Source organism: Brassica napus, chromosome C6 (genome assembly GCF_020379485.1).
Source record: "Brassica napus cultivar Da-Ae chromosome C6, Da-Ae, whole genome shotgun sequence".
NCBI classification, from domain to species: domain Eukaryota; kingdom Viridiplantae; phylum Streptophyta; class Magnoliopsida; order Brassicales; family Brassicaceae; genus Brassica; species Brassica napus.
In genome coordinates this window covers 19015023-19028468 of record NC_063449.1, presented here as the reverse complement: position 1 = coordinate 19028468, position 13446 = coordinate 19015023, and the positions used below count along the sequence as shown (strand labels likewise).

Genomic DNA, 13446 nt, shown 5'->3' with positions numbered 1-13446 from the left:
TATTAACATATTTGGTTCATTTCGGAGCAGGAGCGAAGCTAGTAACAAGACACAGGGTGCGCATGCACCCATAGTTTTTCAAAACGTAATGTAATTCTTAACTATATATATATATATATATATATATATATATATATACTAAAATTTGTAAATTTATACCTGTTAATAGATTTTTGCACCCGCTAAAATCAACTTCTAGATTAATCGCCCATGTTTGGGAGCATTAAAAATTAGGATGCTACGTCAAACTTTACATTCAAATATCGGTGGTGGTGAAATGACTAAATAATTTGTTATTGTGTTCAATTCGGTGTGCATGTAAACTTCAGTTTGCTCCAAGCTGGATATATATAGTTTCAAGTCGTCCTTCATCCAATGATATTGGTACGTGAATATTCAGTTGAGCTAAAAGAATTTAATGCCATTAAACCTCTTTGTCGCATACACAAACACAAAAAAAGGTTCATGTTGTCAGTCTCGAAATTTATATACTAGTAATATATTAACCATTTTCTCCATTTCTCAAATACTTAGCTGGCATCTACGACCTAGTGTGACAGAATTAGCGATCTACATTGGTAAACGATTTGAGCTTCTTTGATCATCATACAAAATTAAAATATAAACGTTTACTCTGTCAAGAACTGTGGTTCATGTCGCCATTCATTCATAATTAGTCAACATTTTCACCAAGAAATGTTAAGTTTTACGTCAAAAAATGGAAAACACGCATATTTTAATTTGTATGGGAAGAGACTTGACACTTTTAAAAATGAAGTAATCCCGACAATTTGGGGATTCGGATTTTATAAAATAATTATAAAACTTATACTCTGGCCCTTGGTTTCAGCACAAATTAATGAGGGTGTGTTCACATGAAGAGATCTATGCATGTGAATTGTGATTCATCTTCTATAAATCCATTATTATTATTGCTACACTAATTTTTAGTACTGTTTGAAAACATGGATAACAATATAAATAAAAATTATTTAAAAATATGAATGACAATTTTTTTAGTAATTCATTAATATAATTACATTAATTGTCTTTCCATATTTCACTCAGTTTAACAATTTCATTAATTATATTACCTTAACAATACATCATATCAATAATTATATTACCATAATAATAATAGTGCAGATTTTTATTTATTAGTTAATTAACATTGACTTTGTACCAATTATAAAATTAAAAATTATAAATATTGGATTTTGCATATGGTTAAACGTTCGGTTTAGTTTGTTTTACTAAATTTAATTTATTTATTTTACTTTCAATCGATAGAAAATTATACATGTTTTGTGAATAAAATAATAACTTAAATTAAAATAATAAAATATATTATATTTATTTTCACTTAATTTTTCACTCCATGTAATTATTTTACTGAATCAAAAACTCTTTTTATTTCACTTAATTTAGCCAAACACATAAAAATAGTCATTTTTATGTTTGGATTTTGAGTTGGGTCCTTCTGGGTCTGGATGAGTTCGGTTCTGAAGTTTAGGAACCAAAAAGTATCTAAATAATAAATGTATCTGAAACGGGTTTGAATATTTGTATCAAAAATAACCATATTATCCGGTTCGATCCAGGTCTTTTAAATACAATTAGTTATATTACGACCCATCTAAAATATATAACACTAATTATAAAAAAAACAAATATCAATGTATACAAATGTAATAACTAATATCCGCGCGGGTGCATGGATCAATCTTTAGTTTCTTTTATTTTACAACGCATATAGTAAGCTCTTTTACAAATATATATATATATATATATATATATGTTATAAATCAATTAATGGATGTCCATAACCGGCCCATTCCATAACCGACCCGTTCCATAACCGGCCCGGTCCATAACCGGTCCATACAACTAGAGAGAGAGTTGGCCACGACTTGGAGAGAGAGTGAGAGAGAGTCGGCCATGACATGAAGAGAGAGAGAGGGAGGCGGCTTGGAGAAAAGGAAACCATCTTTCCTTTTCCTTGTAATTGTTATCTTTCCATTATTATATATTAGTAGTTTTCCTAATCCTAGTGGGTTTAGGTTTTGGATACTTTCCTTTTTACTTATCTTGTAATCCCCTATGTAAAGGAACACTTATTCATTAATGAAACATAGAAATATTCATACCTAAAACCTTCGTTTTACAATACGTTATCAACACGATTGTTCTCTGCAATCTAAGCTAAAATCGCCAACCCCTTAAACCCTAACCTAGCCGGCGACTTTAACCTAATCCCGACGAACCCTAATTCGTTCCAGCTCGCGTTCCAACTCGTCAGCATCCGATCAGCTCCAACCCTAAGGTGTTCCTGATCCTAGACGACCTCAGCTTCCCGTTCGCATCACAGCCAGCTCGCGTTCCCGATTAACCAGCTCCCAATCCTGATCAGCCGCTTGCAAACCCGATAGGAAGCAGCTCGCAAACCCGATAGGAAGCAGACGCGTCCCGTCCCGTTCAGCTCGCATCCGACGACAGCCAGCTCGCGTCCGTCCGTGTGCAGCTCGAGGTTCATCCATTCTCTTTGGTGGTCCGGTTTCAACCCTACAAACAAAGTTATACCGTTTAATCTGAGAACATAATGATCAAATTCTAAAACCATAATCCATTATTATGGAAATCCTATGTTCTTGATAAAACCCTAAAAATTGGTATAACCTAAAACTGATCATCTCATAATCACTAGATTGAAATCGATTCCCTAGAACATGATTGATTGTTTTATTGATTGTTATGATCTGAACTAAGAAACCCTAAATCTGGAATCGAAAACCTAGAAACCCTAAAGCTTAAATCGGTTTTGTTTGATGTCCTTATCTGATCGATTGATCATTGTGGTTTCTAGATTGTTCTTGTTTTGATTGAATGATTGATGATCTGAGGTTGTAGTTTTGATAGATTGATTGTATAATCTGAATCTCGAAATTAAATCCTATAGGCCTTGAAACCTTGATCACATATTGCTAAAATCGAATTCTAGTATTGTTTAAATCAAAACCTTAGATTTCATAATTGAAACCAATTGATTAAGGTTGTTTGCATAAAATATAAAATTGAATATGAATTGCATTCGTCTTGTTTTAATTATCAACCAGCATGACATATAGATCGTATAAACTTGAATAGTTTGCATCATAAAATTGTATGGTCGTGTGGCCTGATCTATTTGTCACATATAGAATCTAATGATTGTTCGCACCATGGTCGATTAGATTGTTTGAAACATGATTGTATAAGACTTGATTGTGGCCGAAAATTATTGATTGCCTTGCGGCCACATGATCACATTGTGAAACCCTAAATTACGAATGATAATGTGATTCAGATGTCGAAACTCTCAAACCTAGACTATGTTGCCCTTAATCTCTCCGGAGACAACTATTTGCAATGGGCACTTGACACAAAGATTAACTTGAGGTCAAAGGAACTCGGTGATGCTATCATCGAGGGCAACAATGAAACTGATAAGAATCGGTACAGGGCTATAAGTATTATACGCCACCATCTCATTGAGGGTCTAAAATATCGGTACCTCACCATGGAGAATCCACTAGACCTTTGGACCGCTTTACAGCGACAATATGATCACCAGAAACGGTGCTATTACCAAAGGCTAAACATGAGTGGAAGAATCTCAGATTCATGGACTATAAGTCTGTGGATGAATACAATTCAGTATTGTTTAAGATAGTCTCAATGATGAGACTTTGTGGTGAGTAAGTAACCGAGAAAGAGTTGTTTGATAAAACATTCTCCATGTTTCATTCGACGAACGTGTTGCTGCAACAGCAGTATAGAGAGAGAGGCTTCGCCTCATACACTGATCTGATCTCGTGCCTACTCATGGCCGAGGCTAATAATGAACTCCTGATGAAAAACAGTGAGATGAGACCCATCGGAACATCAGCATTACCAGAAGCCAATGAGGCTGAAAAGAAAGATCCCAAAGAGTGCAACCACGTCCATGATGATAAGAGATCACACGGCAAATGCCGTAGTAGAAACAAAGGACGTGGCCGTGACAACTACTCATATGGCCGGCTAGGAAACCACAATAACCGTGGTCGTGGTTCCAGCTATGGCTGTGGCCGAGGCAGTTATGGCCGTGGTCGAGGCAGCATATCCAAACCATCTAACTCGACCAAATCAGCTTGTCACAGATGCGGGATGAGTAACCATTGCGCCAAGAATTGTAGAACCCCTAAACATCTATGTGAGCTCTATCAAGAGAGCCTTAACAAGAACCCGGAAGCCCATATGGTTCATGATACCGGGTATGATGTTGATGATGATTCCGACCTTGAAAATGACGACCTCTTGGATTTTGAGACTTCTGATTGTCTCAAAGACTAAAATCGACATCTTGTCTTATTGTTTTATGAAATGCTTTGAGTTCATTGCTATTATATCTTGCATGATTTTGCTTGATAATGTGAATGATTTTATTGATAAATAAATTGCCTAAAGGGCATTATAGTACGGGTATAGTAGCCTAGTAAGAAATCTATGGCCAAGGCATTGCCTAAAGGCCATTATATACACCCAAGAATGTATGACCCATTGAGTTATAATAAAATGGTTTCCAAATAGAAACAATGGGCAAAAGGAAACAAGTTCCTTCAGATTTAAAGAAAGAAAACGCCTAAGACCTTATAAGAAAGTGGTCAAGACTATACCTACGTACTCTACTGATCAAAACTATGCTACAGATCAGTATAATAAGAGGCAAGAGCCGTGGTGACCATACTGATATATCCCACGAAATTATATGCTTTTATGGCACGACTTGATTAGTCATCCTAGTCTAAAACTTGATGCAAAGATTGTTATTGAAAGGCACACAGAGTTATCCCATAAAGATCTCACATTGTGTAACATGTACACAAGAGAAACTCATTAGGCTTGATTGTCCTCCTAAGCATCAAGAAATTATAGTATGTTCATGAGGGGGAGAGAGGATAAACCCTAAATCCATGACCACACTACAAATTCGTGTACCATGGTCTATGACCATGCTATAAACGGCTTGGCCGTGCATGCCATTACCTATAAGGTTCGGACATCCATCCTAAAGCTTAGGGACATCATGAATTTACATGTATATAAAGTTAAGATGCATTAAGCCATATAAGTGAGCATAGATATTTCCATCTCACATTTAATACGGGTCATAAAACCAGACATACACCATCTTAAGAGACTTTGAATAAACCACCACATACATATGTGCCGTCTAAGATGGAACCTCAGAAGAGGATTGGGAATATATGTTGGATAAAAGAATGACTTTCTCCCACGAGTCTTAAAGAGACCTTGAGCCAAATATGGGTGATCAGATTGTGGCCAGGTACACGAATTGCATGACCAATGAATCCGACTATCCAACATTAGAAGGAGAAAGTTATAAGCTGGTACAAAGAAAAGAATGATAAAGAGAAATAGTATGGTATCAACCATCATTGTCTTGGCAAAGATCCTCGGACTAGAGAATATGATTATAGACGTCCAAACAAAGAAAATAAAAGATTATACAAAGCTAGCTAATCGAGATGCCAGACACTGACCCGAAAAGAAAAGAAAAGAATGACTAAGTCATAACCAACTTATCACCAAACGATTTTGATGTCCTAGAAAGAGACACAGTCAAGTTGTTACAGAGTCTATACACTTTTGTATTCAAAATCAAGTTTTGAGTCATTTTTTGAATTTTCTTTCAAATTAGTAACTGAAATTATCGAGAACATGACAAATAAACAAATTTATCTAAAATCATGGAAAATGTGACAAATAAGCAAAATTATCTAAAATCATAGAGAAGATATAAAATAATCAAATTGAAATCTCAAATAATAGTATAGATAAACATGTCGTAATTTTGATTCATTTTTGTAATCAATGGCTTAAGGTTTTCCCTTTTTAGCGTTTAGGCCTAAACCATTTATAAAAACAAGGACCTCAGTGGATAACTAACGTTAAAATATCTTTTTGTGAAGTCTAGTTAGCAAACATTTTAACCATTCGTTTCTGCACAGTTACCGCACATCTGTAATCAGTTTTGTTTAGTAATTAATGGATAAAAATACTGACCACTATCATTATGTTGACACTGATTCCATATAAATATATACTATAGCTTTGGACCTAGCTAGAATTGATTCTCTTTCTGTATTTGTGAGTTTGTTAGGGCATCCACATTAGAAACTATCATCAAATAAAGAAAAATAAAAAAGTGAAAGAAGAAAAGTTTGCAAATGAAAACTTATAAGAATCCCATAAGAGATCACCGAGAAATCTTTTTTTTTTTTTTTGCAACAAACGACTATTCTATTACTCAAACTTGAGATGGTCTAGGTAACCAGACCGGAATAAAGCAACCAATAAAGCAAATAGATCTATGAATAGAACGAGCATTCCTAGCTAGAGAATCATCAATTTCATTTTGTGTCCTTGGGAAGTAGCTGATCTTGAAATCCGGAAAACACATCTGGAGAATTTGAATGATTTCCAGCTCAGTTGAGAAGTTTGGCCAAGCTTGTGGGTCCGTTATCATTGCAATCAGGTCCTTGCAATCTGTCTTAAATCTCTGACAGGTCGAATGTTGTAGCATGCTCTCCATTGCCCATCTTAGCGCTTCCAGTTCCGAGTGTAATGTTGTTCACGCCTCCTTAAGTTTCGTGTCTCCATAAGTTGGACATTTTCCATGCTATCCTTCCAAACCCATCCAATTCCACTGAATTGATCTGTGGAGGTCCATGAACCATCCACGATACAAATATTTCCCAAGCTTAAGGCTTGTGTTTCTTCAACAATTTGTGCTTGTGGAGGAGTAGGTATAGTACCCTTAGCGTTAGGGATATGAGTTTCGATCTTTTTGACTGGGGAGAAATAAGTTTTAATACTTATAATATGTGGAAAACTAGATCGAGGTTGAAAGATTGTGGGGAACTGTTACTATATGATACTTCTGGTGTGAAAATATGTCGTTTACCCAAAATAAATTTTTGAATAGTTTCGAAATGAATTTTCAGATTTCAAAATAAAATTTGAAAACAAAATATTTGAAACAAACTTTTTATTTATTTATGATCTTTTGAGAGAATTGTCCTTATATTTAGTAAAAAGGGAAAATAACCCTAAAAGTTAAACGACCTATTTCCACACCAGAAGAATTTTTCTATACTTCCCTAAATCTTCACTTGATGCCACGCCGACTCTCCTTTCGTCATAAGTCCCTCTGATTTTGCACGTAGGAGATCGAGACACAGCCCAAGGGCTATGGAGAAAGATGTACATCGATCGCCTTTAGATAGACAACTACATAGAGGGTCTTTACAAGTCTATATATTCTTTGATTTCGTTCCCCCCCACCCCCCCCCCACCCCGTAAGATCAATATCACAACTAATGAGGTCTTAAAGTTTCACATCTAAGTAATACCCGATCCGATAGTTTACAATGTAGACAGATATTTATCTATTTAACAACAACATTCTAAATATAGTAACAGTTCCACAAAATCTCTCAACTTCGACCTAGTTCCACATTTTATAAGTATTAAAACTTATTTCTCCCCAGTCAGAAAGATCGAAACTCATATCACAATAAATGAAGGTTTGACTTGGTTTAAATGGTTTGAACGTAAACTGATATCAAGTTAGTATGTTTTGGACTCAATTTAAAACACGCCCAACCTGAGATCCAAATACAAACCCGACACAACTTCCCAATCAGACTTTGGTAAATTTTTAAAATCAGATTGTATCGATTCAATTAGGTTAGCCATTGGTTAAGTTTCAAATTTTTGAATAGTAAACCGATCTTAATCGGATTGTGTGGATTTTAGTTCATACTTAATACATTATGGAGATACGGGTTTTGATCTTTTGGATTGGGGAGAAATAGGTTTTAATACTTCTAATATGTGGAATTAGGTCGATGATGAAAGATTGTATGGAACTTTTACTATATGATACTTCTGGTGTGGAAATAGGTCGTTTACCCTTAAATTTTTGAATGATACATATTTGAATTCAATTTTTTTTTTCAAATTTTGTTTCTCAAAATTTTATTCTAAAATCCAAAAATTCATTTTGAAACCATTTAAAAAAATATATTTTAAATTTTTATTATTTATTTACTTATTAAGGATTGTTCTAGAGATTTATCAAAATATATTTACTATTTTAAAGTTAAGTGAATTATGTTAAAGTATGTTATTTGTTTAATTAGAGGGTTAATTTCGTATTTAAAAAAAAACAAAAGTATATTTAGACAAGCTTATAGACTCAAAGGTATAAAGGGACAAATTCATTTCCAATATGGCCTAGTTAGCCAATTTTTCCAAAAATATTTCCATTTATCTCCATTATCTATGAATTGAAAAGAAATGTGCAACTATTGGCAACATACCAAAATTGTACAACTACGAACATACTGAAATTCCGGAAACTCTTAGAAGACCCTTTTTACGTACTTATTTTTGTTAACGTAATATTGTAATTATATTATAATCCAATATCAGTCATCTTATATAAATCGCAATTTGGCACGTTCATATCATCACGATGATGATAATGAGAACATTAATTATCATAAAGGGGAAAAAATATCTTAGAGATCCCTTTCGGTACCACTATATAAAGAGGACAACACTCAATAGTTTTAACGTACTTCATCATTTCCTCACAAAACCAAACCTTAAACCTCAAGATGGGGTTTCTTCACAATCAATATCTCTCCTTTGTGATACTTCTCCTTTTTGGTTTCCTCGCCATCTCTTACGCTTGTGAATGTAGTGACCCTCCAAAACCATCGCCTCCACCACCGTACACTCCATGCCCTCCCACCGCGAAGCCACCGCCACCACCAACCCCATCTCCTCCACCACCGTACGTCAAACCACCGCCACCTCCAACCCCTTCGCCCCCACCACCGTACGTCAAACCACCGCCACCTCCAACCCCTTCGCCCCCACCACCGTACGTCAAGCCACCACCACCTCCAACCCCTTCGCCCCCACCACCGTACGTCAAGCCACCACCACCACCAACCCCATCGCCCCCACCACCGTACGTCAAGCCACCACCACCACCAACTCCATCGCCCCCACCACCTTACGTGAAGCCACCACCACCACCAACTCCATCGCCCCCACCACCTTACGTGAAGCCACCACCACCACCTTACGTGAAGCCACCACCACCACCAACTCCATCGCCCCCACCACCTTACGTCAAGCCACCACCACCACCAACTCCATCGCCCCCACCACCTTACGTCAAGCCACCACCACCACCAACTCCATCGCCCCCACCACCACACATCCAGCCACCGCCACCACCAACTCCATCGCCCCCACCACCATACGTCAAGCCACCGCCACCGCCAACCCCATCTCCTCCACCACCACACATCCAGCCACCGCCACCACCAACTCCATCGCCCCCACCACCATACGTCAAGCCACCGCCACCGCCAACCCCATCTCCTCCACCGCCACCAACCCCATGTCCTCCTCCACCTCCAGCACCAACACCTAAGCCTAAGACTTGCTCAATCAACGTGCTTAAGCTAAGCGCATGTGTGGACGTGCTTGGCGGTTTGATTCACATTGGACTAGGGAAAGGCTATGCCAAGACGAAATGTTGCCCGGTTCTTGACGGTTTAGTGGGTCTTGACGCAGCGGTTTGTCTTTGTAGCAGCATTAGAGCCAAGCTTCTCAATATTGACCTGCTTATTCCCATTGCTCTTGAGCTTCTTATCGACTGTGGTAAGACTCCACCTCGTAACTTCAAGTGTCCTGCTCCACAGCAAAGGAATCCTCTCTTGGGTTGATCTCCTTGTGTTTCATTTGATTCAGTGAAAAGTATTTACGTTCTCAAGATTTATGTTCTTTTTAACGTTTTCTGATTCCTAAATCAATAGCCAAAAAGGACCAAATTTTATTACTTCTCTAAATCAAAAAGCAACTTTTATGTTATTGTAAGGTTATTGTATGTTGAAACAATGTCATGAAATTTAAAATTTTAAGGGGATTTTTTAGCACCACTTAGTTTCATTATTTAAATTGTTTGCATATAAACAAAAAAGAGAATTAAAACCATCTTCTTTGATATAAATCATAACATAGAACAACAACACAAATAAAAACAAATAGATGAGAAAATGACATAATTCAAAACAAAGGCTTGAATGCGTTACAGAATCTTCATGACAAAGTCGGACAGCCGAAGATTAGTCAAGAATTGTGAAGTTGAAATCCAACCCTCACCTATGAAAAAAAAGAAGTAACACTACAAGAAAACAGTGGTATTCTGACGGACATTCCGACGGAAAATGAAATCCTCGGAATATCCAGAGGAATTTCCGAGGAAACACAAAATTTGGTTTCCTCGGAATTTCCTCGGAATATACCGACGGAATTCCGAGGAAATACTAATCTGTCGGAATATTCTTATGGAATACCGAGGAAAAACGTATTCCTCGGAAAAAACCGATGAATTCCGAGGATATATTATAGCCGTTAGAGAGCCGTTGGGGGATTTTAAAAATTTCGAGGAAATTCCGACGAACTAGCCGTTGGCGTCGGAATTCCGTCGGAATTTCCTCGGGCTGTCGGTAGGATTTCAACTATAAATACAAGCACCCCTCTTCCTTTCATTCACTCCATATCTTCATCCTTCCTCTTACTCTCTTTGCACATGAATTTGATTCATAAAAAACATGTCTTCTTCAAATTATTTTCGTTCTTGGATCGATCGACCTCATTTGGATCCGAACACGAGATTGCTTACGGAAGAATACTAACGAGGTATAACCGAATTCATGGGGTTAGTTCACCGACAACCGGAAGCAAAAACAGGTATGTAGAGGATGAACCAGTGATTGGAGAGTTTCACCAAGATCCAGATTCAGATTCATCTGGTGATGATGACTCGGAAACAAAGTAGCATCGATTTTTTTTTTTTTAATAAATATTCCGACGGAATTCCGAGGAAGGTAAGGGTTTCCTCGGAATTCCCTCGGTCTATTCCGAGGAAATTCCGAGGAAATAGGGTTTTTAAACCGAAAACAACGTTTTGCGGTTTGAATAACACTTATATAACCCTTATTAAGTGTCTTAGACTGATTATGAAGTCAAAAATTTGTTCATTACCCTATAATAAACACTTTTCCGATTGTATGAACGAAATCCCCACAACATAAGAGAAACACTTATACATTTTAATGAACGGTAAAGAGAATACTTTCAATTCGTTTTGAAATTTGTTATTTCTTGGTTTATGATCATCTATACAAAGAATCCTCAATGGTATGCATTACAATTGTATAAGAAATGAAATACGGCAAAAAAAATTGATGTTTTGAAGCCCCAAACACTAGTTCCTGGAATTTCCTCGGAATATTCCGACGGAATTCCGAGGAAGATAAGGGTTTCCTCGGAATTCCATCGGAATATTCCGAGGAAATTCCGAGGAAATAGGGTTTTTAAACTGAAAACATTGTTTTGCGGTTTGAAAATAAGGGTTTCCTCGGAATTTCCTCGGAATATTCCGACGGAATTCCGAGGAAGATAAGGGTTTCCTCGGAATTCCCTCGGAATGTTCCGAGGAAATTCAGAGGAAATAGGGTTTTTAAACCGAAAACAACGTTTTGCGGTTTGAATAACATTGGGTTTTCTTGGAATTCCCTTGGAATATTCCGAGGAAATTCCGAGAAAATAGGGTTTTTAAACCGAAAACAACGTTTTTGCGGTTTGAATAACACTTATATAACCCTTATTAAGTGTCTTAGACTGATTATGAAGTCAAAATTTTGTTCCTTACCCTATAATAAATATTTTTCCGATTGTATGAACGAAATCCCCACATCATAAGAGAAACACTTATACACTTTACTGAACGGTAAAGGGAATACTTTCAATTCGTTTTGAAATTTGTTATTTCATGGTTTATGATCATCTATACAAAGAATCCTCAATGGTATGCATTACAATTGTATAAGAAATAAAATACGGCAAAAAAAATTGATGTTTTGAAACCCCAAACACTAGTTCCTCGGTATTTCTTCGGAATATTCCGACTGAATTCCAAGGAAGATAAGGGTTTCCTCGGAATTCCCTCGGAATATTCCGAGGGAATTCTGAGGAAATAGGGTTTTTAAACCGAAAACAACGTTTTGCGGTTTGAATAACACTTATATAACCCTTATTAAGTGTCTTAGACTGATTATGAAGTCAAAAATTTGTTCCTTACCCTATAATAAACACTTTTCCGATTGTATGAACGAAATCCCCACAACGTAAGAGAAACACTTATACACTTTAATGAACGGTAAAGGGAATACTTTCAATTCGTTTTGAAATTTGTTATTTCATGGTTTATGATCATCTATACAAAGAATCCTCAATGTTATGCATTACAATTGTATAAGAAATGAAATACGGCAAAAAAAATTGATTTTTTGAAACCCCAAACACTAGTTCCTCGGTATTTCCTCGGAATATTCCGACGGAATTACGAGGGATATTTAAGTATCCGTCAGAATTTCCTCGGAATATTTTCATTTAACCGGGCAAATATTTCGCGAAAATTGAAATTGGAATTCCGACGGAATTCCGACGGATACTATCCGTCGGACCCTAGGTTTTATAACCACGAGCCACTTCTTCTTCCCCATTTCTCTCTTCTTCCTCTGCGCCTCCTCTCCCTCCTCTCCGGCGAAAACCCCCTTCTCTCCGACGATATCTCCGACGATATCTCCGGCGATCTCCCCCTTCTCTTACACAAATCGTGTAGATTTGATAGATTTTTGTTAGGGTGATTGGTTAGGATTGTGATTTGGTTGTATAATAGGTTTAGGATTGTGATTTGGTTGAATAATTTGTTTTGTTGAATTGAATTGATTTAGAATTTTTTTATAAATTTTTGATTTTTTTGGTATTTATAAAATCGATTTTTGAATATAAATTCGATTTTTGTGTATAAATTCGATTTTTGTATTTTACAAAATGATTTTTGTATATAAATTCATTTTTTTGGATTTTACGAAACGTTTTTTGTATATAAATTCGATTTTTTCGATTTTACAAAACATTTTTAATATCTATAAAACTTTTTTTGTGATTAAAAACTATTATTAGGGATTTAAAAAATAATAATAATATTGTTTTTATATTTATATTATATACATTTCTATATTTATTAAACATTTTTAATATTATTAAAACTAGTTTTTGTAATTATTAAACTATTTTTTTATTTATTAAGACTTTTTTTTGTTTATTAGAACTATTTTTATATAATTATTAAACATTTTTAATGTCTATAAAACTTTTTTGTGATTAAAAACTATTATTTGGGATTTAAAAAAAAAATAATTTTTTTATATTTATATTATATAAATTTCTATATTTATTAAACATTTTTAA

The 13446-nt window shown here is 35.8% G+C and overlaps 2 protein-coding genes across 2 annotated transcripts; both read left to right on the top strand.

Moving 5' to 3' along the window:
- Positions 1–3861: 3861 nt before the first annotated feature.
- On the top strand, positions 3862–4371 carry LOC106454124. Its single transcript, XM_048759714.1, has one exon. It carries the CDS (start codon positions 3862–3864, stop codon positions 4369–4371), a length of 510 nt encoding a protein of 169 aa, XP_048615671.1.
- A 4287-nt stretch (positions 4372–8658) lies between these two features.
- On the top strand, positions 8659–10064 carry LOC106345441 (leucine-rich repeat extensin-like protein 3). Its single transcript, XM_048760747.1, has one exon. It carries the CDS (start codon positions 8727–8729, stop codon positions 9849–9851), a length of 1125 nt encoding a protein of 374 aa, XP_048616704.1. The 5' UTR covers positions 8659–8726; the 3' UTR covers positions 9852–10064.
- Positions 10065–13446: the final 3382 nt, after the last annotated feature.

What these genes read in the sequence shown, in the direction of transcription:
- LOC106454124 (XM_048759714.1), top strand. Translation starts at nt 3,862, where the DNA reads ATGGCCGAGGCTAATAATGAACTCCTGATGAAAAACAGTGAGATGAGA.
- LOC106345441 (XM_048760747.1), top strand. Translation starts at nt 8,727, where the DNA reads ATGGGGTTTCTTCACAATCAATATCTCTCCTTTGTGATACTTCTCCTT.